Source organism: Sus scrofa, chromosome 4, assembly GCF_000003025.6.
Source record: "Sus scrofa isolate TJ Tabasco breed Duroc chromosome 4, Sscrofa11.1, whole genome shotgun sequence".
Lineage (NCBI taxonomy): Eukaryota > Metazoa > Chordata > Mammalia > Artiodactyla > Suidae > Sus > Sus scrofa.
The window spans coordinates 8,286,275-8,314,269 of record NC_010446.5 but is presented as its reverse complement, the minus strand read 5'-3'; the positions used below and the strand labels follow the sequence as shown (position 1 = coordinate 8,314,269).

The window sequence follows — 27,995 nt, the reverse complement described above, 5'->3', positions numbered from 1 at the left end:
CCTTTCCTGGTCCTCGCGCGTTTAGCGCAGACTTCTCTTAGCCCCGAGAAATAAGCCCCAATCAAACATCCCTATGGATCACCTGGAAGTCATTTGATCCGTGCTTCTCACTGGCCGGGAGGTTTCCCTTTCCTGTCACTAGATTTATGGGTAACCCTTGTGCCTGGGTTGACTCAAGTGTGTCTCAGTAGAGGAGTCCACTCAGGGGCTGTGGCTCCCACCTTTCCAGTGGGCATCTCAGGAAGTGTTCAGCTATTTGGGGTTGGCTGGGTTGATCTTCTTGTTTCCAAGAAAAAGACCTGGGAAGCTCTGGGACTGCACGTGCCTCATTTGTGACAGTGTCTTTTCGTGCAAACAAATACACACCCAGACAGATTAGATGTTCCCTAATGCCCATAGGGATTTAAAATTTGATAGGAAAACAAGTCTGGGCAGAAATCCTCTTGGGTTTATTCTAAATCCCAAAGGCTTCATGATGTTGAGTGATGGCGTGGCTCAGCCGTTGGCTGGTGTTCCCTCCCTAGGAGTCTGTTTCATACCAGGGACTGTCATTATCTCGGGGTGCTGGGGGCAAGATGGAGGGACTTAGATGGCATATGTAATGCCCACTCACCAGCTGCATCTGGAGTGGATGTATGATGGGTCCCTACACGCAGGAAGGCCCTATGGCTCTTTACAGTAGCTCTCATTAGCACGAAGCAGAGCCTGAGGCGAGGATTCAAGAGTAGGTTTAGGTTTAAGTAGAGACACAGAGACGTGATCCAGAGAAGAAAAGATGGCCAATAAAAGTTGGACTCTGAAACCTGGGTTTTCCAGCTTGGGATTCTGCCTACTTCCAGGTTTCGGAGTTAAATGAATCACCCCAGATGCAGCACGTGATCTCCGAAGAAGTGGCCTGGAGTCAATTAAGACCCCACGGCCCCCCATCAACCCTCAAGAATCAGGCTCCATGCCAAGCACCTCCCACCCCACCCCACCCCTCCCCGCCAAATGTCTGTGTGTTCCTGCAGCCTTGGTTACAGAGAGCAGATGACACGAGTCAGGGGCTGAAGGCCTGTTTGTGTGACAGGGACCTTCTAGCTCAGTGAGCGAGGAAGGCACGGAGCAGACGTCTGGCATTAGCCAGAGGGAGGAGGAAGAGGGTCTGCTCTGTCTCAGGTACCTTCTCACGGTCAGCAGTACTGAGCTGGCACAGTTTGGGGGTTGGAGTGGAGCTTCAGAAGTCTGCACTAGGAAGGCAGGTCTGTGCTTTCTTGTGCTTGGGCAGCTGAGGCTCTGCGTTTGCCTGGTAGCCTCTGGAAATCATCGATGGCTCTGTTTTCCTCATCCTTTCCTCCTTGTGTTCCTTACTGGGCTGAACCAGCTGCTTCAGTGGCGGGGATTTTGCTGGGTGCGGGTCACATAAAGAGGAGGAAGGCCCAGTTCTGAACCTCTGGAAGCTCCCAGCACGTTAAGGAGCTGGACAGTTGGAGTCACGTGTGAGGTTAAAGATAGAAGCATTTGTTTAGCACTGTGCAAATCCAGAAGAGGGGCGCAGGACCCAGCCAGAGGCCGTGTTCAGGGCAGCCTTCTGGAAGGAGGTGATTCTTAAAGACTGAGTAGCAATTAACCAGGCGAAGAGAACAAGGATTCTAGGCAGAGAGAAGAAAAATCCATGCCACGATGCAGAGGCCTGCAGGCATTGAATGCACCTGCGAAGATGGGTGGGTGCCTTGGAGACAGGGCTGGGGGTGAGGCTGCTCAGACGGTCAAGAAGTGGACCTCAGGAAAGTAAAAGCTGAAATCTTGCAGGATTGGAGGTAGGTTTGCCTTTAAGGAGAAGTACCCCAGGGGCTGTACTATGTCTGAGGGAGGGGAGGGAACCAAGGGGCTATGGGAAAGTCTAATGAGGTGGGGAGATGGGCTGAGGGCTCAGAGGAGGGTGGACTTAAACAGTTTAGGAACGAGCCTGGTTGGGTGTGAAGATGGATGCCCAGGAAGGAGTCGAGGATGACTGGGAGGCTGGCAAAGAGGGTGGGGCCGTGGCCTGGTTTAGAAGGCGTAGGAGGAGATGAGTTTGGATGTAGGTGGGGGTGGGAGATGATAAAGATAAGAGGTGAATGGCACTATTATCCCTTTTTATTATTTTGGCCGCACCTGTGGCATAAGGAGGGGCCAGGGATCAAACCTGAGCCACAGCAGCCACTCAAGTCACTGCAGTGACAACGCCGGATCTTCAGCCCCGCTCTGCCGCAGAAGTCGGCCACATTCCCTCTTTTAGCTTAGTGTTGGTCTGTGCCTTCCTCTGGGGACTTGGTGATTGTTGTAGTCATGAAAACCACCCAGGGGTGAATAACCTCCCTGTGGCCACGTACAAAGACGCCTCCCACGACGTAACAGTCTCTGTGGATACTAGTCGGGTGACCCTCTGGATCCGCCAAGGCGCTCAACCTTCACGTGCTGAATTTAACCGCATTGCATTGGATTGAGTTGTGCTGAAATGCACAGAAACCAAGGGCGAGGTTAAGACTCACCATGTTTCCCAGGCTGGAAGGCCCAGGGCTCCGTTGCCTTGAAAGGGACGAGTGGCTCAGCAGGCCCGGTCCCCATCACAGCTGAGTGCCTTCTGAGCCAGACATCTGCACACGACCTGTGTGGAACACCCCCTTTTCTCTGAGCCATGGGGGCACGGGTGACTTCCTCCCCCTCTGTGCAGAGCTGCTCCCGCACCCAGGCACGTCAGGATGTCCTGGATGAAGTGAAAGGCTCCCCGGCGGCTCTCCCCAGTCACAAAGGGGACGGCCGAGTGGGGGCGGCCCGCCCGCAGAATTCCCAGAGGATTCCTATTCCTGGAAAGGGGCAAGAACGGAGACAGGCCCTGAGATGCGTGGCGGCCCAGGCTCTCGCTGTGCAGCGTTCCCCAGGGGAGCCTGGGTCTGCAGCAGTCATTGGCTTGACGCTTAGATCTGAGAGCAAACAAGCGTCCTGCAGATAAGCTGTCATTCCGCCCACGTTTCCAGGCTAACAGAGCATCATACTGCGTGGCCCAAATGCTTTCGAAAATTTTACCTAACGTACGTCTGTGTTAACCACAGATTAAAATAGGTCTCCGTCTCTATCGTTTCTAAGAGTCACTCTGCCACATAGACTTGGGTGTAAAAATCTTTTAGCGCAGCAGAAGCGAATCCGACTAGGAACCATGAGGTTGCGGATTCGATCCCTGGCCTCGCTCAGTGGGTTAAGGATGGGGTGTTGCCATGAGCTGTGGTGTAGGTCGCAGATGCGGCTCGGATCCTGCGTTGCTGTGGTTGGGGCGTAGTGCGGCTGTGGTGTAGGCTGGCAGCTATAGCTCCGATTTGACCCCTCGCCTGAGAACCTTCATATGCCGTGGGTGCGGCCCTACAAAGCAAAAAAATAAATAAATAAAATTTAAAAATAAAAATAAAAAATAGCTAAATCCTCTCATTTCACTTGTGACAAAGTTCAGCGTGCCCTGGCCTGACCATCGCAGTAAGCAAGTGTTATCATGAGGAGGTAGTGACAACAGAAGACAAACTAAGCAGAGGGCCCCTGCTGTGGATGGATGTCATAGGGAGACACCGTGTGGTCCCCTCTGTCGTGTCGGATAAGCCCCCGAATTTCGAGATCTAAGTATAGGTCTCACGGTGAACCTGGGGTGTGGGGGTACGTGCTTGGAAACAGGCCGTGCATTCCTAGGTCAAGATTTCTGAACGGGTAACTCGCCTCATGGACACCAGCAGGGTCCTCCTGATTTTGGGGTGGGGGGTGGCTACCAGAGCATAGAGGCCACCTGGACCTAAGGACCATTGAACAGTCTCTATTAACTGCAAAGCCCTTGGTGACAAAGAAGTGACTCACCGCCCAGTATGATCCGGGTTGGGTCAGTGGAAAGACGGAGAACTGCTTGGGCCCAAGATGGCATCAGTTACGCTAACAGCTCTACTTTGGCCAGCTCTGGATTTGTGCCAGGAGCTGGCAGAGAGCTCTGAGAAACTTCGGGGACGCTCCTTGTGTGGGAAATGGAGTTCTCAGGCCCAAGAGGGGCCAGCGTCAGGAGGTGAGGCAGTGCGGTCGTGGTGGGTCTCCGGTAGGAGCAAGCACACTCCAACTCATACAAATAAACATCTTCTTTGCAGGTCTGACACCACGGGAAGGAGCTCGGGACACCTTTACCAGTTTCCAGCAGGTTTATCTCTGGAAAGGTAAGCTCTGTGGCTGAGGGGGTTGAGCCGGGCGTGGACCACAGGTGACTGCCTGGCCCCGCCTCTCACCCGCAGGGCACTGGGCGCCCCAGAGAGAAAATGTAGATTTACTTTCCATGTGAGCGCTCAGCGGGGACCGAAGGGCCCCAGCTGTCATCAGATAAGATACCAAAGTGTAAGACAAAAGTGAAAAGTGTGGAAACTTAAGAAAGGGTGGACGAAGTAAGCACTGGGCGATCAAGTTCACTGACCACAGGCTGCCCTTGTTAGTAGGACGGGAGCTCTGAGCCTCTGCCAGCGACGGGAGGCATTTCTCCAAGTGGACTCGGCCCCCGGGGCCCGCCTCCCTGAGGCTCTGGGTGAGGGGATGGGACCCCGGGCGGGTGTGCCCTGGACCCCAGCATAGAGGTGATGTGACTGTAGGTGCGTGGAACAGGTCAGGCTCAGATGAAATGCACGTTTGGCGTCTCCTTTCTGCTTTGTTTGCCCTCATTTGCGTTTAATGACCTTGTGGCTTGTGATGACCTTGAGCTTGTGGCTACAAAGAGCCAGGGCCTCTGAAAGGCGTGTGGGAGGAGCCCAGCGTGGTGAGGGGTGTGAGCGAGGCATGGCCTTGACCTGGAAGGGGCTCCAGCCAGGGGGGAGGCAAGATCCCCCACCACTGTGTCACTTCCTCTTCCCACGATCCGTCCTCACTGACCCCTAGACCCCTGAGAGGTAGGACTGGTGACCCGATTCTGTACCTGTGCAACGGTGAGAGAGTGCAGAGTGTGGACTGAGGGTGACTGGGTATGAATTCTGGTTCCATCACCTCCCACCTGTGTGTGTGGTAATGTGTCACACCCATGTGTACCCTTGAACACATAGGTAACAGGACCATAGAACTGGTTGTCGTGACCTTGTAGAGTTGTGTGGACATTGGCTCCGTGATGGCTGTAAAGTGCCTGGGACAGCGCCTGGTGCATCCCCAGCGCTGATCAGCGTTCGTGGTGGCGGCGGCGGCGATGACGTTGGATGAAGAAAGAGCAGGAGGAGGAAGAGGAAGACGAGTGGGCGGGAAAGGGACAGGAAGGGCCCATCATCATGTTCATTTTCAGTTGATATAATGAGTTTATACACTTTTCTCATTTAGTCATACGTGTATGACACATGTGGGCAGTGACATTTTGTTCCTTTTTCCAAACAGCAAAAAAAAAAAAAAAAAAAAGAGACTTGGAGAGGGTAGGCGAAACACTCGCAGCAGGTCCTGGGCGGGACCAGACCTTGGTTCCAACTTCTTAGACATTTCCGTGTCGTGTCGCACAACACAGCCTGTGGCTGAGGGCCTGTCCACGGAGTGTGACCTTTACACCTGTAACGTGTGTGATATTGTACACCCATGATACTTCCATCAAAACGAAAACGAAGAAAGAAATTGCTGGTCAGTGATTTGCTGGCTGGTGAGAAAGTAAAGACGTGCTTCCCCAGGACGTTTGCCCCACTGAGCAGCCGCACCCAAAGACCCGGCTAAACCCCCTTCCCCGTCATGGGAGACCTGTTCCCAACTTGGGAATGTCGTTGAATTTTTTGGAATTCCCATCCATCTGCTTTCTACCTGCGTGTTCTGGGTTAGGTTGTTTCACGTCTCCGTTTTCTCAAGAGTCAGATGGAAACTTTGCCCGTTACCTTTGCAGGCGGCGGCAAAGACCAGTGTTTACGAGCATGTTCCGTCAGCTCTAAAGGACTTGGCAAATGTTAATAGTTTCAATATTAAGGACAATCATGGGTCTTTTCTGGAGAGGTTGGCTGATGTTCCATAGAAGGCCAAAGAATGCAGACCTCCGTCCCCGGAGTTGTTCCAGATCTTGTGGGGGCAGCTGGCCGTGGACCGTGGGCATTTCGCACACTGGCATGACTGTTTTCTTGACCAGACGAATAGCTCCCCTTTTCCTCCCCAGTAGTAGAACAACAGTCTTTTTTTCCCCTCAGATTCTGACATGGGGTCTCGGTCTGAGTCTATGGGGTGCAGAAGAGACATGCAACCAAGGCCAGAATCTCCAGAGGAAACAGGTACCCGCCCCGGACCTTTGAATACCCTCGGGTCCCTGGCTGTGGAGACAGGGTGGTGATGCCCGAGGGTCTGATCAATGAACGGACCCATGAACACCGCTCCGTTCCAGGGCCGTGGGCTCCCCTCTGAGCTCCTAATCCACCACTCATTTCATAAATACAGACGGCTCCTCGGAGGGGCAGGCGGTGTGAGAGCCGAGTCCTGGGGGCCCCGGCTGACGGAGCAGATTAAGTTTTGTTGATTTGTAGGGTAGACTTTTAATTTTATTTAACTCAGCCAATCTTTTTAAATTAGGAGACTTTATGTAAAAATTCGTTTCCAGCTTCCGTAGAGAAACAGAGGAAAAGCTCCAGCAACATGGGCTTCAAATTTCTGCCTGGTGACCACCCTCTGAACTGAACTGGGCTTCCCCCTCCATCAGGGAGCGGCTCTCCTGTTTGCCCCAGGCCCCCCACCTCCACCCCCCAGCACCCTACACTCCTGCTGGCCCGCCTGCCCTGGGGCCTTTCTCTCTGGTTCCCAACCGTAGCAGCCCCTCTGAGGGGTAGCCAGACTGCCCGCGGCCCGTACACGAGAATGTTTTCCTGGTACTTGAGAATAGTCTGTAAAATCCATCATTAGCCACGGTGCCAGGGCCGCTTCCACGAAGCTATCGCCTGATTCCCACGGGAAGGAAGCGGATGACCTCGGAGGGCTTCAGGGTGACTAGAAAAGCCCAGCTCGGGTTTCCCTTCCCAGCTGATTACATTCCTGCCACCGAGAAGATAAGGCTGCAGCAGGAGGAACCCCGTGGGTGCCTCCTCTGCATGGGGGGTGAGGCGCCTTTACCCGGCCTGGGGCTCCTCCGTCCCCTAGGAGGGCCTCTCTGCGTTGTGTGTGAGAAAGAGAGAGAGAGAGAGAATGAGGGAGAGAGAGAGGCAGGCCATGGAGGTAAAGGCACAGGAAATTGACTCGCTCCTTCTTTTGCAGATTTGACAGCAGAACTTTTCTCTCCTGTGGACTTGAACCAGGTCATTGTCAGTGAGAACAGATCCCTCCCCAGCCAGCAGCACCGGCTTTTCAAACACCTGTTTTCCCTTCAGCAGGCACATCTATGGTGCCTTTCTCGTAAGTGTCCTTAGATCTCCTCCTGCTCCATCTCCACCCTGTGGCCAAGCATCACAGGCCTAGGTTAACAACCCTTGAGACCCAGACAAGATCAAGTTCAATAGGCATACCTTAGGGATAGCTGCAGTCTTAGGGCTCTGAGTGATCTAGAAGAAAGGACATAACCCATGTCTTCAAGAAGCTAATGTAGTTAATCTCCACTCTGCTCCCAGAACTTGTCATCTGTCCTTCCATCCACGCATTGATCCATCCATCCATCCATCCATCCATCCATCCTACCCAACAGGCATGTACTGTGTTGGGCATGAGCTGTGTGCTAGGCCTTGTGTTTGACCTTGGGGTTGAGAAAATAAAGCCTGACAGGAGAGTGGGAACAGGCAAGGTTTAAACCAAGGTTTGTAAATCACCAAGGTTTATAGCCTGTGGTCTGAGAGCCTGATGGCCTCTGAGATGGTCCTGGGCAGAGCCAGTGGAATTTCAACCTCTCTCCTGCCATATTGCTGGGTTTACAGCTCACCCCTTGCCCCTTGGACTCTGCCTTTATCCAGAGCCACACGGACTCTCTGTTTCATGCACAGCCTGCTCCCCCGCCAGCAGAACCCTGAGGTTTTTTCTTGGACCTTCCAGACTGGACAACTTTGACTGACCTGGGCCTCTGCCCTCTAGGACCAATCCCTACAGAGCTCTTTCCAGGAGCTCCTGAAGAGGTAAACTCTCCCCAGCCGGCCTCTCGAGGACTAAAGCCCAACCGCTCTCTTGCCTGCAGGCTGTGTCCAGGAGCCCTCTTTCTGTCAGCTGGCAGAGATAACAGACAGCTCACCCTTGTACTTGACCTGTACCCTCTACCCAGAGGCCCAGGTGTGTGACGACGTCATGGAGGCCAGTCCCAGGGGCTGCAGACGGATCCTGCCCCGCAGGCCGAATGCCCTCTTCCAGAGGAGAGGTGAGCTTGCTGGGATCGGCCCAAGCGGCATATTTGGTGGGCTGCTGGCTCTGTGGGTCCAGAAATATCCACATCGCTGCTTCTCCTTTTAAATATAAAGCTACCCACGCTTCTGGTAGAGATGCAAAGGCTTTTAGAAATGCATCAAATTGCCTGTAGAGAATAATCTCACTCTGGGATCCCACAGCTCACGGAACTCATGTTTAACGCATGCAGCAGTTAGAATTCCAGTTGGCCACACTCTACAGAAAATCCCAACAGCTGTGGCTTCAACGAGATGGAGGTGGATTTTGCTTCCGAGAATATTAATGACATTATTTGGGGGCGGGGCTTCACCCGACGCAATCTCCGTTTCTTCCACGATGTTGTGATTTTCTGTTTACTGTTCTATCTTCTCTGCTGGAGGCCCTTCTCAGGCACTTGGTGTCCTTTGATTTTTCATTCAAATGGAATAGAGGAACCCAGAAGCTGATCCAGAAGCTGATCCAGAAGCCCTGAGTGTGGGGTGGGAGCACGTTGACTTCAGGTTTCCCTGTAGGATGATCCAGTTGGGCCACCCTTTGGGAAATCCCTCATGTCTGTGGATCTAGGCCCTTCTTCCTCTAGAGGAATCTCGTAATATCCGGCCTGGGGGCATGAGCCTGGCTGCTCATGGTTTGGATGCCAAATAGGGTTGGAGAATGAAGACATCCCAGTAGTTACTTTATAGACTGACTGGAAAAAAATCCTCAGGTTTCAGTCCGTGGTCCCACCATTGCAACTCAGCCTGGTGCCCCCAAGAGACCCCAGGCTTCTCTGGGAGGCAGGGGGCAGTTGTTGGCTGTGGGGGAAAAAAGGGGGCACCTGGAGACCTAATTGCTCCTTCAAAAGATTTCCAGCCCATTCTCTTTCAGCTCACTTTCGTCCCAAGCTGCTGATACTTAGTCCTCTGGGGGGTTCCAGAAGGTGTACAGGGCTGCTTCTTGGTTCTGCCCACAGAAGGCTTGAGACATCAGCTTTCTCGGGTCTGTGAGATCAACTTTTACTCCTCTGTGTTTTTTTCAAGTTTCCGAACTTGCGTCGCCATATCCCCTCTCCCGTTCTGTTTTCCCCTGTGAGTCAGGCCTTCGTACAAATCCCTTTACTATTATTTCAGCGAGGTCGGGGACGGGAGTGGAGTGTGAGCACGTGGGTGTAAGACGCCGTCTTTAATTGGAAGCTTTCCGTGCGGTCGTGGACCTCCGTCCCCCTATTTTTGTGGCTACAACTCATCTTCCCTAAATTCTGTAACCACTCTCCTCCTCCTTGCAGTTGTGCTGCAGGACAGAGTGAAGAACTTTTACACCCGGCTGCCGTTCCAGAAGCTCACCGGCCTTTCCATTAGACACAAAGTGCCCATGGCCGACAAGGCCATTTCCAGTGGGTAAGCTGCTCCCTCTGCTCGCCCCTGGCCCACGGCCAGCACGTATGATGAAGACCCTTCTGTTTTCGTAAACACGGGGACAGGCTATCAGCTAAAGGTACAAGCATCAGAAACTGTAAAACCCAAAGCAGAGGGTGAAAAGGTAATGATGACTTGACTGTATCCTAACACCGTGACGCAGGTCAGTTTCCAAGAGTCAGCGCGGCATTTAGCCTTGAACCTCCTGTTAGCTGGGGCAAAAGGGAAGCACTGACCCATGTTTTATCAATTAATAAAAATGACCAAGCTTTGCTGTAGACTTTTCTTTTCCCTGTCCTTTTGTGGGCTCACCTGTGGCATACGGAGGTTCCCAGGCTAGGGGTCGAATCAGAGCTGCAGCGGCCGGCCTACACCACAGCCACAGCCACACCGGATCAGGGCCATGCCTGCAACCTACGCCATAGCTTGCAGCAACACTGGATCCTTAACCCACTGAGAGAAACCAGCATCCTTATGAACCCTACATGAGGTTCTTAACCTGCTGAGCCACAGCGGGAACTCTAAGAGTTGTTATAAACTTGATCAGTGGAGTTTCCTTGTGCTGTATTCAGAATCTGCAGAGTGAGTAGACCTTTCAGTAGGGCCACAGGTATATAAGGACTTTTAATTTGTTTATTATTTTTAAATGTATTTTGTTACTGATTTCGTTAGTTAGCTGTAATGTAGTTATTTTCATTAAAGGTAATGCTTCTTCCCACGTCTGTGGATCTCACCCATCAGAATCACAGGAGGAGTTGTTTTTTTTTTTTTTTTGTCTTTTGTGTTTTGAGGGCTGCACCCACAGCACATGGAGGTTCCCCGGCTGGGGTCTAATTGGAGCTGTTGCCACCGGCCTATACCACAGCCACAGCAATGCCAGATTCGAGCTGTGTCTGTGACCTACACCACAGCTCACGGCAACACCAGATCCCTAACCCACTGAGTGAGGCCAGGGATTGAACCTGCAACCTCATGGTTCCTAGTCGGATTCGTTTTTACTGCACCAGGACGGGAGCTCCACAGGAAGACTTTTAACAGACTGCATTCCTGGGTCCTACTGAATCCGCATCTCCAGAGGGCTCAGGAATCTGAATTTTAACTAAGCTCCGCCTGCTGATGTTAGAATTTGAGGGTCACTGATCTGTGAACTATCGACCTAAGAAGCGTTGTTGCTTTATGAAGCGATGTCGTGTTGCTGGCATTTCAGGTCTGCTTTAGAAAATGCAGATGAGAGGATGATATGGGATAGTCTGTCCTGAGATCTCACGCCGATGGGAGGCGGGAGAGGAGGAGGCTTGGCAATAGGGATCTGCCCGACCCTGAGCCTGGGACGGGGCTGTGGGAGCAGAGCTTGTGCGTCTGAACGCCGGGAAGCGTCCTCATGCAGAAAGCAGGCCCCCAGGAAGAATGCCGGCAGTCACCTGCCCATGGCCCTGTCCAGGGCGTGCCTGCAGGCCTGCTCTCTCTCCTTTTCCGCCAGCTTCTTCGAGTGTGAACGGCTGTGTGACGTGGACCCGTGCTGCACCGGCTTTGGCTTTCTGAACGTTTCCCAGCTGAAAGGTAATAATGGCAATAGCATCTTCCTCTGGCCTCCCTTCAGCACTTGGCAGTCTGGAAAACACGCTCACAGAGTTCCCGTCATGGCTCAGTGGTTAATGAATCCGAGTAGGAACCATGAGGTTTCGGGTTCCATCGCTGGCCTTGCTCAGTGGATTAAGGATCCAGCGTTGCTGTGAGCTGTGGTGTAGGTTGCAGACGTGACTCGGACCCTGAGTTGCTGTGGCTCTGGTGTAGGCCAATGGCTACACCTCTGATTAGACCCCTAGCCTGGGAACCTCCATATGCTGTGGGAGCGGCCCTAGAAAAGGGAAAAAGACCATAAATAAATACATGAAATAGAAAACACGCTCACATCCATGGCCTTATCTGAGCCTCGGCATGTCCTCACAGCGGGTGGGAGGAGTAATCCCCATTGGCAGATGGTAAGTGGGTCTTAGCAGTGCGGAAGGGGTGCTGGCTAAGACACCTGATAGCTGGGCACAGCTCCTGGACCGTCGCCCAGTCAGCTCTACACAGCACTTCCACCTGACCGAGGTAGGCATCCTTCCACGGCTCACTTAGCTGTCTGCCACTCATCCTTCAAGACCTGGGACGGGTCCCTCCATGGGGCGAACTTGGTCTCCATCCCTATGAAATGCATTTGAAACTTGATTCTGTCACTTACTACATGTGTAGTTCTGGACAAGTCGCGTAATCTCTCTGAGGCTCGGTTTCCTCCTCTGTAAGTAGGGGTACACCTGCTGCCCTCCTCACGGGGCTGTGTGAAGACCACGTGGTTTGATGCGGACCCAGCCCTGGGAACTTGGTGGCTTGTTGATAGGCATGTGCCGGCCCCGTCCCGTGCTCCTAGACCAGAAGCTCACGCAGGCTAAGATCATCCCTGGAATGTGGTGGTGCGCCCCAGATGTCTGCTGAAGGCTGAGTTTGCAGACTTGCTCTCATTCAGTTGGAATCTTCCCTCAGAATCATTTTCCTGGTTCTGGTCCCGTTTTGCTCCAGGAGGAGAGGTGACGTGCCTAACTCTGAACAGCCTGGGACTTCAGACGTGCAGCGAGGAAAACGGAGGAAGCTGGCGCCTGCTGGCCTGTGGCTCTCCTGACACTGAGGTCCGCACCTACCCCTTCGGCTGGTACCAGAAGCCTGGTGAGTGACTTGTTCCGAACAGCTCCATGGGCGTCTTTAGTGACTGGGTCTCGCCTCCATATGAAGATGATGTCTTTGGGCTGGGAAGTAGACTAGTCAGGATTCGTTGGGTGCAAGCAACAGAGACAAAAGGAATTTTTTTTTTTTTTGTCTTTTTGCCTTTTCTAGGGCCGCTCCTGTGGCACATGGAGGTTCCCAGGCTAGGGGTCCAATTGGAGCTACAGCTGCTGGCCTACACCTGAGCCACAGCAACACGGGATCTGATCTGTGTCTGCAAACTACACTACAGCTCACGGCAACGCCAGATCCTTAACCCGCTGAGCAAGGCCAGAGATCGAACCCACAACCTCATGGTTCCTGGTCGGATTCGTTAACCACTGAGCCACGACGGGAACTCCGACAAAAGGAATTTATTGCAAATCTGCTTGTAGACTCAAAGGAAAGATGACCAGCTAGGTCTCAGCTCCATGGAATGAATGGACAGTCTCTGCAGCTGCCACTGTCACCATCAGTCTGCTCCAGAGGGTTTTGGTGGCTGTGTTCAAGCTTGAAACTTAAGGGAGAGAGTCTGGCCCAGCTTGGGCTGTGAGTCCCACCACTGCCCAAGTGTGGGGCTGGGGGCAGCTTGAGGGCTAGTCCCGCAGGACTGAATGCACGGGGGCGGAGGGGAAGGGTCCGCAGAGTGCAGTTAGGGTGCTGGTCCTGGACAGGGGAAACCAGCACATGTGCACCCAGCCAGGTTTCTCGTTTTGTCGCTTAATCAGGACATGGCACCTGGTGATCTCAGGGAGGGAAAGGACATCACTGGTGTGCATCTGACGGTGCCCATGGCGTTAGGATTTCAGGGCCAAGGCAGCGTTGGTCCAATGTGGGATTGTACCCCAGCACGTTTTAGGGGCTCGGTTTGAAACTGGAGAATGAAGGCATGAATGTTGTACACAGGGTGATGGAGAAGCTGCTGGACTCAAGTGAAGAGCTGGCAGCGTCTTCCCAGCTCTGCCACCTACTATAGGATTGTCTTTAGGAAAATCACACGTCTTGCTTAGGTCCCCCGCCCATGGGGGCACTTATTGTGGCTCTATCAGCGCTTACCTGCTGGGTGTTTGTGGGCGTGGATACACTTGGGGAACAGCAGGTGACTGCAGGGACATCCTCACTGGGTGTCCTGGAAGCAAATTGGCACAGATGTCCAGACACAGAACAGTTGAAAGGCCATCGTGGTAGGAGTCCCAGAGGCTGAGCTGAGGTTCAACATCACAAGCCTCTCCCGTTAATGGCTTCCTCCATAGTTTCAGAATCCTTAGTATAGGATGGGGGCTGGCCTTGGCCTGGCCCTTGTCCTTGAAACAAGAGTCTTGGGGTCTCTGATCTAGAGGAAGCATAGAGGGCTGTGACGCTGATTCTCAGTTGGCACATCCCCCAACGCAGTGCTTTGTCCAAAGTAGGAAGGAGAAGAATCTGCCGTCACCCCTGTGTCTGCACCCCGTGTGTCTACACACGGGCCGGCCAGGGTTTCTACCTGGTTATACAGTGTAACTCAGTGCCCCTGGGGAGTAGACATTGTTTCCTTCATTTTAAGATGAGGTGAGTGTGGTGGAGAAAGTGGAAGTTATTTGACCTAAACCACAGAGCCAGCGAGAAGCCTCGTCAGGTGGCAAACTCAGCTCTGACAACTGCAAATGTCACTCTTCCCCTTTGCAAGTTGCCTCCTGGCGGGTCGCCTGTATCCCATAAGTGACCGGATGTGAAGATGTCTAGACACCTTGTCTGACTGGCTTTCCCCCAGCTCAACTCAACTGACAAACAGTCAATTGACTAGTAAACCAAAAAAATAAAACTGATTAGTAAACTAATAAATTAATCCAGGGTTAGGTTGGCTCCTGTTCCAGAGCCATGTCTGGTCTGAGAGGCCGGGGCTGGGGCTCCTTGGTGGAATCTGGTCCTTGGCCCTCCTTCAGGAGCCTTCTAAATCCCTGAGACGTTCCGCAGCCTCAGGGCAGGGATTTTCGGAGTTGATTGTTACCAGGCTGATGTCCACCTGATTTGATCTGAGTTTACTCTATTTATTATCTCTGTTTTATTTAAAACATCTTGAATTGTTTGAAGAAAAGCATCAGGGTTGTATGCTGAAATGGCCTCTGGGGTTTCTAGTTATCGGGGAGGGGGCATGTCCCACATAGAGGAGGCTTTAAATAACCCCAGGGGCTGGGGACGAACGCCTGCCTAGGATGGTGGTCCCTGCAGGAGACCCGTGCCAGCTCTGGGCACTTAGGGCGTCAGAACTGAACTCTCACCCCCCTAGTGCCACCCTGCCCATCATCCTCCCACACCTCTTCCCTTCTCCTCACCCCCTCAAGGCTGGAAAATGTCATTTTTTCATCTTTATCTTGCTCAGGGAAAAGTTGGGTGGAAAGAAGCTAAGAAATAATTCATGTGTTCCGAAATACGGGACTCAGACCAGGGTACTACATCATCGTGGCAGGAGTTGGCAGGACAGGAACCCAAGGTGCTGATTGTCCCAACTCTTTCCATCTGTTCTGTTTCTTTTTATCCCATTGCACAAACCATTCACTTTTTCCAACATGTATCCTGTAGGGTCAGGCTGGGGACTCAGGAGTTCTGACCGGGAACTGCAGGGCAGGGCATTAAAAATGCACTCAACAGACACTGACTGAGCATCAGCCATGCCCCGGGGGTCTCTGGTTTTACAGATCCAGCCTCTATTCCCTGGGCTCTTATGTGCACCAGGCTGGATGCCAAGCACCTTATAAATATTCTCACAACCATGGGCAGATGAGAAAACAGAGGTTCAGGGAGGTTAAGTCACTTGCCCAAAGTCACAGAGTGGGTAAATGACAGAATTTGGAGCCAGACTCTTTGGACCTTGACAGAAAGAACTGGGTGCACATAACCATAGAGCCATATTATATGGCTACACACAGCCGTGTGAGCCTTACCCCGTTATGTGACATGACTCCTGGCCTCCAGGCTCTCACAGCTTAAGGAGGAGTTCCCGACTGTCCATGAATAAGCCATCCTTTACTGGCTTGCTTACTCCGCAAGTCCAGAAGTTTTGCAATGTTATTAGACTTTTCCATACGGAGTCATATGCTGTGCTGGGCACCGGGAAATGCGAGCTTAATAAGACGTCGTCGTTTTTCTTAGATGCTCACATCCTAGTGAGGAAGAGGTGGGCATAGATGATTAATTGCCACATCATAGGCTCAGTTATAGAACAGTCTCATGCATAAAATGCTATGGGAACATGGGAACAGAAATGAATTCTGCTTCAAGTGATGGAAGCCGGCTGCTGGAAACCTCCTCCGGGGCCTCTGTGACGCTTCAGGGACCACCCGCTGCAGGCCCCTGGTCCGCTGTCATGGAGCTAGCTAAGCAGGCGGGTTTGCACACCACACGCTGCCTGCTTTCAGTGTTTGGACATGCAAGGAGAAAAATGTAAAACTGCCAAAACGGCCTCAGTCTCTCAGGCCCCCGGTGGAAAACACCTCGAGATGCCCTTGCTTATGGGAACCACGTGGTGTGAGTGGCTCCGAATTTCCCATTTCAGAGACGTGGAAGGAGGGGGCTAGCTCTCCGAGGGTTTAGGTGACCTGGTGGAACCCAGGGTCCCCATTACAGCAGAATCAGGCTCTCACAGGTCGGCCTTGCTCCCTTAAGCCATCTCCATTGCAAGTGGGCGGCGAGACACGTCCTAAGATTGATGGATGGTCTCCTTCTAAGACCCAGGCTGAGAAAAGGAATCTCACTCGAGGAAACTGGTTCGATGAGTCAGACCTTCCTCCCGGCGGGGTCCCATGGACCCTACAAAACCACCTTTGGACTCATGATGTATTCGGGGCCCAAACGCACTCACCTGCTGGATTCGGAACCTTTGTCCCGTCTTGTAGTCTGTTCTCTGTAGAAGACAAAACCATCCCAGCACACAAGCTGACACTGTTGCTACGTGCCCCCCTCCTTATCTTTGTATTAGATGCTCATACGGTCATAGGAAGGAGCCTCTGCAGGGCCAAGGGAGGCAGCGTGGGGGCGGGGGGGGGCCTCTGGGCCTGAGCCTTGACGGATAACCTCTGCATCAGCACTGGCACCGGAGGCATGGACTTGTACTCAGGGATCTTGGCAAAGAATTTGTGTAAAAGACGGGCCCTTGCTGCTAGTCCATGGCTTGGTCATTTAGTGTGTGGACGTCTTTACTGAGCAATGCGCATGGACCCCTGATTTGACGCCAGGCTGGGAGCACAACACAGGTCCTGTTTCTGAAGAACCGCGCTGAGGAAGGGAGAGGAAGGGCTGTGCGCGTGCTGAGCTCCCACTGCGCGGCCATCACGGAAGCGACAGGGCTAGAGGGGCCCCCAGAAAGGGCTTAGCCTGACTGGGAGACAGAGTGGGAGGAAGGAACTTTTCCCGAGCATGTCCTGAGGTCAGAAGCAGCTCCCAGCCCACTCCCTATCTTCACTTAGGGCCCCTGAGCCTGGGAGGCCCCGGCCTGCCCACAGGAAGCTCAGTTTCCCCTGCATGGGAGAACTGCTCGACCTGGGACGTGTGTTGCTGTGGAAAGATCCATGGGGCCTCTGGAGCACAAAAGGGGGACAGGAATTCTGTTCTGGAAGGGAAGACGCCAAAGCCACTCTGGGGAAAATCGAGAGATTAAGGAGAGAGGGGCGAAGGTGCGCGGCCACTGCTTAGGGATAATGGGTGGGGCAGCCTCCGGCCCCGGAGACCTTCGGGCAGCAAGCCTGACATGTCCCTGGTCCGGGGCGGGGGCTGGGGTGGGGGTGGGTGGAGGGGCGCTGTGTCCTCAGAGCAGAGGCAGAGGTCGAGTCTCCGCGGAGCCAGGAGAGAGGCACAGACTCAGAGCACCGAGCACCCAGGGGGAACTTGCAGTGCACTTTCTGATGACTGTGTGCAGCTGATAGCAAGTTCCACAGGTCTGAGAACAGAACTGAGAGGCTCAGGCTGAGCAGTTGTGAATGCAAATGAGGCTGTGCGCAGCTCCTTCCCGGCAGCAGGACCCAGAGAGGAAGCATCTTAGCAGCCAGGCAGGGAGCTCGAGGGGAAGAGGGCTCTCTGTGGTCCTGCTGCCTCAGCTCAGGGCTTCCTGCAAGGCTGGGCCTCTGGCACTGGTACCCTCTACTCTCAAAGAGAGCTGGGTGCCTTCACCCTGCAGCTGCACATGGCCTGCAAGTCGGGCAGGGGCTTTGGTTTGTTTACAAAGTCAAATGTGGCTTCTAAAAAAAAATCGGAGCCTCACAGCTCCTCCCTTCTTGGGCTGAGCAGATGCGCTAGGACCCCGTCACTCTTCTAGATACGGGAAGAACTTGGAAAGGAGGTGACCACCTCTTCTGATGATGCCTCTGCAGCCCGTATAGAAACTAGCACACGCTGGAGGGTTCGCTGTGCAGTCCGTTCTTCATCGTCACTCAGCTCCCATCAATAGCCTCTGCCACTGACTTAGCACAGAGCTGACCCCAGGGCCAGCCCAGGCTTTTGCAGGCAACGTCTTACCTGGTCCCCGTCCCCAAATAACCTGATGAGGTAGGGTCTGTCATTACCGTCTTTCCGTGCTGTGCTGGCAGACATGTGCTCCCTTCTGGAAATTTATCTGGACCTTTAAAGCAAGCTCGGTTTGCAAAGGAAACACATTTATACAACGCTAATGAGATGCTGCTGATGGCAAGGGTTGGGGGGAGGCCCTGAATGGTATTTTTGTGGAGGTTTTGCCGTTTCCCATGGTGTAAATACTCTGGCCACGGCCCATTTCAAGCTGCTACCAACTTGATGTCACTGAGAGCGGAGTCAGGAAGAAGCAGAAAGAGGGCCATGCATTTGCTTAACAGTGTGAATTAGCTGAGCGACTTGCTCGAGGCTGCGCAGTACAGTTCTCTGTAGGGGGCCCCAGGGACCGAGTTCCTCCCAGGATGGAGGGTGTGGAGGTTTCCAGTGCCCCCGGGGCCCAGGGAAGCTGAGAACTGTCGCGGCTCAGCTATTCCTGTGCAGGGAAGATGGTCCCACCCAAAGGGCTGCCAGCGCCCTGTTGGGAAACACTGATGGGGGAGGGGGAGAGTAGTAAGTTAGGCTGCAGCAGTAGAACTAGATGAGAAAGACGCAGCCGAGACGTGCACATAGCAATTCTCCCAGTGGATGTGCCGCTCCCCTAGGCGTTCTCACAGCATTAGATGTTTATACAGTCGCCAGCGTTTCATTACTGTTGTATAAATGTGTTTCCTTTGCAAACCAAGCTTGCTTCGAATGTCCAGATAAGTTTCCCAAAGTTACTGGGTCCAAGGGTTTGGACATCTGACTGCCCTTGCTGTAAACTCACCAACTGGCTCTCTGAAGACGGTGCTAGCTCTCAGGGTCCCTGCTCTGAGAAAGCAAAGCTGGACATTCAAATCAACAAGCTGGACAACCAGGAGCAATGGAGCGTGGCAGCTGGTTCTTGGTCCCTGTGAGTTTTGTGTGAGGAGCTCACAGAATGCCGATGGAGAGAGGTCTGAGTTCAGCGACCCTCAGCATGAGTCCCTCAACCAGCAGGGGCAGGGTCATCTGGAGAACTTGTTAGAAATGCCAGCTCTCAGGCCCCAGCCCAGACATGCTGAATCCAACACTCTGAGGGTGGGGCCCATACAGCGTGTGTTCACAGGATTCCAGTGGAAACCAGGGACCTAGAGTGGGGAGCAGGTGCTTCTAGGGAGATGGAGCCAAGCAAGAAACACACACTGCAGCTGGGGCCTCAAGAACTTGGGGAGGCTGGGTCATGGTAGACCTGATCACAGTACAGAAGGCAGCCAAGGGGGTGGAATGGGAGGGGACCCGAGCCAGGATGTTGGGGGCCAGAATGGAGTATGACCCTGACCCAGGGCTTTTCACGTGGGCAGACAAGGCTGAGACTCAAAGGCAAGGGTGAGTCGCTATGATGGGCGACAGTAAGTGGGACTAATGGCCAGCCTTTATTGAGCACTTACTGTGTGCCCAAAGCTTTACATACGCCAGCTCGTCTAAGCCTCACAATCCCCATTTTGCAGATAAGGAAACAGAAGACAAGGAGGTAAAGCAACTTGCTCAAGGTCACACAAAGGAAATTGGCCAAGCCATTCCCACCCTGGGTCACTGACCCTTGACCCTGGGCCCCACCCTTGACCCCGGCCATACTACCCTGCAGCTCGGAGAGGGAGGAAATCCAGCAGCGCTCCTAGTTTGGGCCACTGGGAGAAGAGGCTGCTGAGGCTTGGTGATTTTAGTTTGCTCAGTAAGGGAAGAGGTTGGGGATAATTAGCACTCATGGTGACCCAGTGGGTGACCCAGTGGGTTTCTCATTTAATTCTCCCGTCATCCTTGTGTACCAGGCTATGAAACTGGGTGCAGAAGAAGCCAGATAACAGGTCCTTCTGCATTGCTTCTAAGGGGCATATGGAGACCAAGCCCAGGTCCATGCCTCCCCACCCCGTGCCCAGCTCCATTCCCTGCCATGCCACCTGCCCTCCACAGCTGCTATTTAGCAGCTCTAACCCTGTGCCTGGCCCTGCATTCTCTCCTGTAACACTCACCGCAATCCTCAACCTAGATCGTACCCCCCGCCCCCTTATAGATGTGGAAACTAAGGCCTGGAGGGGCCACTTGCCTCCCCTAAGTCAGCAGACTGAGTTAAGTGACAGTGGTAGGCATTTCTTGTGCTCACATCATGTCTTTGACTGTCAAGTCTCTGCAACATGGTAGGTGTGCACTTCTTCCCCTGGCTTTGGAAAATGTTGTGAAAATGACAAGAGTGTGTGTCACTCACAGGTGAAGCTCTGAGAGCGGGAGCGAGGTCCCCTGCCTTCTGTTTCCCCTGCTGCCCCATCTGAGAGACAAGGGGCTGGATGGAGCCACCCTCCACCTGGCCTTGAGGGAGGTGACAGAGGGAGAGCGCCCCCCCCAACTGCAGCGAGCATGTGGCTCCAGGGAGAGATGACCCTTGGTCCCTTGGTTGCTTTAGGCCCCGGGGATGCTGGGATGTCCTTCAGCATCGCTCAGTCCATCCTGTCGGATGCGGGGGTGGTGCCAGGCCCCACGTGAACTCTGTCTGCCTCCCAAGTACAATCTTGCTGTCACCGAGTTAGACCTCTACCCCTGCCTGCAGGACTCAAGGATCTAAAAGCTGAAGAGGAGCTAAAAGGTTGCCTTTATCTTCTTTCCAGCTGTTCAGAATGATGCTCCCAGTTTTTGCCCTTCAGCGGCCCTGCCTCCCGTCCCAGAGAAAGGTAAGCTCATTGTCTTCTTGTCTCTCTGCTGAGCGGGCCAGCTGTCTTTCTCGGCTTCCTCCTCGCTTTGGTTTAACAGTTCATAGTTCACACGACCCCCTCCGTTCATGAACTCCCGCTCCTCTCAGTCAACCACACGCACAGAGAGGCCGGACACCTGCCCCGCGTCCGTTTTACGGACGAGGAAACTGGCTCATGACAGTTAAAAGATTCGGCCAAATCCTGCAGCCAGCCGGAAGCCCAGTGGGTAGGGGCCCACTGCTCCCAGTTTGCCTTCTGGGGTGTGTTTCCCCTTGTCACTAATGTGTGCAAGGACTCGACCTGCACAACCCCGGGGTACCGTGTCAAGAAGAGTGGTGTTGATGCCCCAACGTCAAAGAGTCAGCTCTTCTGTGTGCAGAGGAGTTGGGGCTCAAGCCACCCAGGGTGGCATGGCAACATCTAGGGCCAGGCACTGGCCCTGAGCCCAGCAGCATGACCCAGGCTCAGGATGCCGCCCCCTCCTGCACGTGGCACTGTGCCCACCACCCCACGCCCCGTCTGGTCCCCTAGCAGCAGGAAGTGCGGGGCGCAGGCGGGCCTGCGTGGGCCTCACCGAAGGTCCCTTTCCTGCCTCCCTTAGTCAGGAAATGAGAGGCTCTCATCATTCCTGTCCTGTGACATCATGTCTGCAGGGTGCTGGGCGTCTGTCATCAGGTCCCGGCTGCAGGGACTGGGCGAAGTGCGTGTGGGAGAGAATCGTTTAGAGTCAAGGCTGGGCTGAAAGTACCCATGTCCTCAGCTGTGTTGCCGCTTCCTTCACTCAGTTAAAAGGGCTAACTTCGAGGCGGGAATATGGGTGCATGTGCACGTGTTTCCAGAGTGTTCTATCCAGAATCTAAGCACTTAAAGATTTCATGGCTAAGACTTGAGGCCTGTATGACCTGGTGTCGCTTCCTGAGATAGTGTGAGGCCGGGATCATGGCCCGGTTACAGGGCCAGAGGTGGGGCTCCGAGAGACGCTAACAAAGCCACTGATTCTGAGTTTTATCAAGATGATGCGCAAACAATTGAAAATCAAATAGTCCCCAAAGATTTGTGTTTTCTTTCCTTCCTTTCTTTTTTTTTTAAACAAACTGGTTCTCTGTCTCGTCTGCACCTGCCTGCCTTTCCCACTCCCAGGGCCATCACATTCTGCTCTTTTAGCTCTTTTTTCTCTCATCTTGGCCTCTATTTTTCTAAATAATACGTGACTCCTGCTATTCCTCCATCTGTCAATTTTGGAAATAACTCCTCAGTTCCCGCCTTGACGGATGAGGACTTAAAGCTCTCTTTTATCATCCCTCCAACAGTTTTCTCCCTTCATCCTCAAAACCTAGTAATAGCAAGACTTGGGGTTGAAGCAAGAGCGAGTGTTCCATTGTTATGGACCCGGAAATCTGGCTCCCAGGAGCCTGGGGGGTAACAGCAACCTGGTGTTATTACCCACCACGCTGTGCAGAGGTCCTTGGTGGAGCTTCCCGTTTCTCGCCTATGTTCCTCCCGCCCCCGTCTTCCGTGGCATCTTGTGCATCTCTGGCTTCCCGGCAGATCCATGGGGCAAACCGGTCACGTGATTTTTCCTTCCGGATCTCAGCATTGTTTGAATTTCCTCTAATAAATGGGAAAATAGGACCCATCTCTGGAGGTTTCTGTGACGATCAAATGCTTAGCACAGTGCTGAGACCAAATGGAATCTTCATTAAATGTTGAAAAGTTTCGAAAAATAGTATATCAGATGTCAAATGCACGCTGGGAGATAGGAATCGATCAACGCCTGAGTCTCCTCGGGTGGTTTGACAACGTTTCTGCGCTGTTTCCGCTAACATGTGTATTACTGAGACTTCAATTACCAACCGAAGAATTCAAGGAGTGGGGTGTGGCACGTGTCCCTTCAGACACACACAGAGTCTGCGGAACTGGGTGGATGTTTTGAAGGCGGAATGAGTTGTCCCGGTATTTTTACAAGTGGGATCTGAAAGCAGGAGAGAAGTGGGGGCTGACATTCCAACTGTGCTTCGAGTGCCCGGGTGGAATTAAGAGAAAGTGTGAGCATGGGGACTTCCCGTGGTGGCTCAGGAGAAGCGAGGCCGACTTGTATCCTGGAGGATGTGGGTTCGATCCCTGGCCTCGCTCAGTGGGTTAAGGATCCGGCATTGCCATGAGCTGTGGTGTAGGTCACAGCCGTGGCTCAGATCCAGAGTTGCTGTGGCTGTGGCATAGTGTGGCTGTGGCGTAGGCCGGCAGCTGCAGCTCCAATTCGCCCCCTAGCCTGGGAACCTCCAAAAAAGAGCGTGAGCATGTTTCTCTGACGTGACTCAGAGGGAGGGCGTACTCTGCCTACGGGGTGTTGGTGTGTGTCTGTGATTCTGAGATGGGGGTGTGTGTGCGTGCGTGTGTGTTCACGCTTATGCACACATGCATGTACATACCAAGCATGGGTAAAACCCTCGTCTTTAGGAGAAAAGAAGCAAGGTTTGCAGACAAGCTCAAACCAAATGCTCTTATCTGACTCTGGGGGGCCAGATGCTCGCACATCCCCGTCCCAGCCTGTCCCTTTAACCTAACAGAGCCTCCGTGGCCGCATTTGAAAAATAGACCCTGTTACCAACCAGCTTTCCTGTGAGCATGAAGTGTTTAGTAGATACTTCCTTTCCTCCCTGAATAAAAGGTGCATGAAGATGAGGGGTTTACGCCCTGGGGTGTGGGCCGTGGTGTCCCGCAGACCCCCTCAGGAATGAAGGGCTATTCCCCAGACAGACCCCACCGTCAGACCCCGCGGGGAGAGTCACATCAATGAGTGACAGTTTTGAGGATCGCCGGGCACCCCTAGCCGTGAGCGGAGGCCTCCGCTGAGGCTGCACTGAAGCTCGAGTTCTCCCTCTGCCCGGCCCGTGCCCTCTCCCACCCCATTTCCCAAGCAATGACCTGCATCCTGGATGCCGTCTCAGAGTCTGGTTCCTGGAGAACCCAACCAGCCAGTCAGCATCTTCAGTGAGGAGAGTGGGTTTGGATCCGGATTGGTTTGCCACCGGAGACATCAGGGAGCTGAGGAATCTGGCCCGGGAGTACGCAGCGGTTAAGTGATGAAACAGGACTGAAGCTGGCAGACCAACTTCAAAGCCCGTTGCTGCACCAGAATGCCCCAGTGCTTCCCTCAATTAGATGAGGGACTCACTCGCTGCCAGGGCTGACGTTTTTGAGGATCACACAACTATGTCTCCAGCCTAATGGAAAACACTTGCAGAAAAGATCAACTGAATTCCATCAACCCCTTGGCACCGCTGGGCAAGGACGGAGCCGACCGCGTTGACTGACTGCAGTCATGTGTCCCGAGAAAGACTGTTGGCGCAGCCACTGGCATCTCCACCTGTGCCAGACTCAGGCTTGGTCACTGTCTGGAGGACACCATGGCCTGAAGCATCAGGCACTGAACATTAGTGATCTCACCCGGGGCACATGTGAGGCTGGAATGGGTGCTATGGAATGACCCAGGAGCGCTGTCACCTTCCGGCTGCAGCCACGGGTCTGGTGGTGCCTTAACCCCCGCCAGCCAATTCTTAACCCTTTCGGCTTTGGGCTGAAAGGGCCACATGAGCAGGCACTGACTCCAGAATGACTTGATGTTTGTAGAAACCTTAAATCTCTTTTCCAAATATTTACACACACACATGCACACACACTCCCTGTCTTGCTGTCCTTACTTCAGGAGAAGTGCAGCCCAGGGATAGATCCCCTAATCCAGGGCCCCGTGGGGCGAGACTGGCAGGCTCGCACTGTTTCCTGCCTTCAGTCCGTGGAGAGCCGAGTGAATGTTCTAGGGAGCAGCTGCTGCGCGCAGCGGGACAGGTGGGAGACTCAGGCCAGTGTGCGCCCCGTGCAGCCTCATGGCTGGAATTGGCAGCACTGAGTGTGCTCTGGGCACGGGCTCCCTCGGGCAGCTCCCCGGCACCTCTTCTCCGCTCCTCTAGACCCAGGAGCCGGCACGGAGGAACAGCCAGCAAGCCGGGATCACAGCCAGGGTTGCTCCAAGGAAAGTAGGCCATGTGAGGGAGCGAAGAAGGCTTCGCTTCTCTCCAGGAGGGAGCCTCCGGCCAGCTGGGGAGGCGCTGGGTTAGGCCCAAGTTAGGTTTCTTCTGCCTCGGCTGCCATGCTCCCGTTCATTCGCTTATTCATCCAACAAGTCAGCGAGCACTTACTCTGCGCTGGGCACCCCGTGCTGGGGCTACGGCAGTGAAGGGGGTCTCAAAGAGCCCCGCCCATGGAGAAAGTTCACCCCCTGCATCTTCAGGGCTGGTCCTCTGCTCTGAGCTAACGTCACCTCCTCCAAGACACCTGCGACCGCCCCGTGGAAGCGGCCAGTTAGCACTCTCTACCCCTTCACCCGCCTTCATTACCTTCAGGTCTTTTTGCTGTGAAATTTTCTCACTTGTTTCCTTCTTGAGTATTTGTTTGCCTTCCTCTAAAACGGAAGCCGCACCAGGCAGGAACTTGATCTGTCTTGCTCCCTGCTGTATTTGAGCCCCTAGAAGCATGACTGTATCTAGGCAGTTCCCAGGAAATGTTTACCAAATGAATGGACGTATTCTTTTTGCTTGCTCACTAGATTTCCTGCTCCAAAGGGCAGGTATTTCGTCATTCATGGTTTGATCCTAAACACTTAGAAAAGTGTCTGGTGTGCAGTAGACTCGCGGTCTTATTTTATCATTTAAAAATGTGTATGCAAACACTCGCTTTGCTCCAGGTTGGTATTTAATAGTGATTCAGTTGATGTTTGTTGGAGGAATGAGCAAATGGAGGAATGGTAACCACATGTATGGATTGGAAATCACGTGGGATACGGGAATCCTGTCTTTGCCAGTCCTCGGGTATGTGAACTTGACCAAGTTAAAGGATATTTGTGAGTCTTAGTTGTCTCACCTATAAAATGGAGATGATGATGTCTTCAAAGTGATATTAGGCTTGAAAGAGGTATTCTATGTAAAACTGCTGTACCCAGTGCCTGGTGAAGGTTGGCTGTGTTGTTGGAACAGCTAGCTTAGATCAAGCCCTACCAGTTCTAAGGGATCCTTTTTGCAGATAATCTTGGTGAATTCTGCTCATGCAATTGTACAGTATACAACTCGTGCAACTGTACATAGTGTGCCTGAGAGGCATTTGCTGAATGTTTGCTGAATAATTGTGTCTTAAACATTTGTTAGATCTTAGACTAGGGAGCAAATTAAGGATATACTTTGATAACTTCCTTCCCAGACAGTGCCAGTTTTGTACATGGTCCATTGGGGATTTGCTCAATTGAATTTAAGGGAGATGGAGCCAAGAACAAAATATGCCAACCTAGGACCTACCTTCTTTTTTTAATATAATGTTTTCCCCAAGAGTGGTCGCATTTTAACAAGTGCGTAGACCAAAATGGCTTCCTCTTTAAGAGTGGAAATTCAGAGCATTTGGTAAGCATTTTGGGGAAAATGTTTCAGGTAGGTTACCCTTCCCAGGACCTCTCAAGTCCTTCTGTATGGCTGACTATGAATTAAGCCATCTCTGAATGTAATCCATTACAGTGGTAGATTTCCCTTAGTTTTATGGGTTATAATAATTTTAACTGTTGATTAAAAATGGTAATACTGGAGTTCCCTGGTGGCCTAGCGGTTGAGGATCTGTCATGATCACTGCTGTGGCACAGGTTTGATAAATGGCCCGGGAGCTTTTGCATGTCACAGGCATGGCCAAAAAAAAGGGGGGGGGGTAATACTAGGTTACCAGTGCCTAGTGTTGCATAAAGTTTTTATTTATTTTTTTATTAAAAAAGTATTTTATGATCCTTTGCGCATTCTTCACTGATTTCCCCCCACTGTTGAGTCTGTGCTGGATGTCCTGGCCTCCCTGGGGGAACTGAATTTGGTTTTTCAAGGAAGCAATCGCTTTCCTTCCCTCATGACTACAGTCCAGGAGGGGAGCCTCGCCCAGGAGAGACGGAGGAGGGGAGCTCGGTACAGACAGAGCGTCTGGCATCATGGGAGGAGCAGTGGGGGACAAGGTGAGAGGGGACGGGGTCAGAGGGTGGAGGAGGAGGTGTGTGTGGTCCTGCTGTGATGCAGTCAGGAGGAGAGGGTGAGCCCCCCGCCAGTGGAGCATGCAAGCATGTTGGCTATTCCTTTGCTGTGTAAGGGCGTGGCTTAAATGGCTTCTGAGTTTCTCTTTAAGTTTTCTATTTTTATAATTCTGATGATTGGCACAGTTGTGTTTTTAGGTGTGGCTTTTTTTTTTTCTTCTGTTTTTGTGATAACTTACCACAGGCTCCTGGCAGATGTTTTTAGAAGCAGAAGCAGTGAAGCAGAGGGACCTTGGCATTGGGTGAATCTGGGTTTCAATTCCAGTTCTGTTCCTACTCTGTGTAAGCAGGGGCCACTCACTTCACTGCTCGGAACTCAGGGTTCCTCAAGGCAGCTTTCGTGATATCACCTACCTTCACAGGCTGCTGTGAGGTTTGGATGGAGCCGGGTAGGGAAAGTGCTTGGCACGATACTTAACGGTCTAGTGGGTAATTAATTGGTTAAGTTGTGATGGCAGCAGCTCCTGCTCCCACAGTGACAGGAGAGGCAGAGGGCAGGGGTGCCGTCTGGGGGCTTAGACTGCCTGGGTTCAAACCTGCTCTGTCTGGGACCTTGTGCAAGTTACGTGCAGTCCACTGAGGGGTAGGGTGGCCACTGTCCCATGCTCATGCTCACTGTCCCTAGGGAAGCCTCTGCACTATTGGCATGACTTTACTCAGCTCATCTGGGTTCTCCGTAGGCATTTGTGCTTCTGAATTTCTGCAGGTTTCCACAGCTCCCCAGGATCACTCACAGTGACTCCAAGAAAGAGGAGTTCAAATGCTCTCAGCAACCCCCTCACGCCATCTCCCAGGTAGCCTTTGTATGGGGGTGGAATCTGGGGGCTTCCACTTGATAGGAGTCAACTTCTTAGAAATCAGAGTCAGTCAGAGGCTTTGAATTTCCACCAGGAATTTTGCTCGTGGTGGATTTAGTGATTTGTCACAAGGACATGGGCAGAGTGTAGTTCCAAGTCTGGTTTCATGTGTGTGCTTATTTCATAGTTAGACATTTCTCTAGAAGTGTATTTGAAGTTAGCTGTGTAAAAGATGGTTCCTCACCAACCCCAAGTTCATAACCTCAACAGATGATGGACCAGCTCAGACGTCTTTGTAAATCCCTGCCTGAGATGTTCATGCCACTAAGCAGAACCAATTTATGAGTCTGGAGCTGAGCCATGGGGAGAGAGGGGCAGCTCTAGG

The 27,995-nt window shown here is 52.9% G+C and overlaps 1 protein-coding gene and 1 long non-coding RNA gene across 3 annotated transcripts in view; one reads left to right on the top strand and one right to left on the bottom strand.

Annotated features, from left to right (window-relative positions):
* TG (thyroglobulin) overlaps positions 1–27,995 on the top strand; it is a 224,041-nt gene that overhangs the window by 68,166 nt on the left and 127,880 nt on the right. For both annotated transcript variants that reach the window (NM_001168418.1, XM_021088574.1), the window contains 8 exon segments: positions 4,137–4,202; positions 6,171–6,251; positions 7,222–7,359; positions 8,126–8,302; positions 9,593–9,704; positions 11,203–11,282; positions 12,282–12,425; positions 20,621–20,683. In NM_001168418.1, coding sequence (NP_001161890.1) covers positions 4,137–4,202; positions 6,171–6,251; positions 7,222–7,359; positions 8,126–8,302; positions 9,593–9,704; positions 11,203–11,282; positions 12,282–12,425; positions 20,621–20,683 — 861 coding nt within the window.
* On the bottom strand, positions 21,695–25,253 carry LOC102161303. Its single transcript, XR_302793.3, has 3 exons — positions 25,099–25,253; positions 23,630–23,758; positions 21,695–22,676 (listed from the first exon to the last, which is right to left on the bottom strand). It is a non-coding gene; the product is annotated as an uncharacterized LOC102161303 (long non-coding RNA).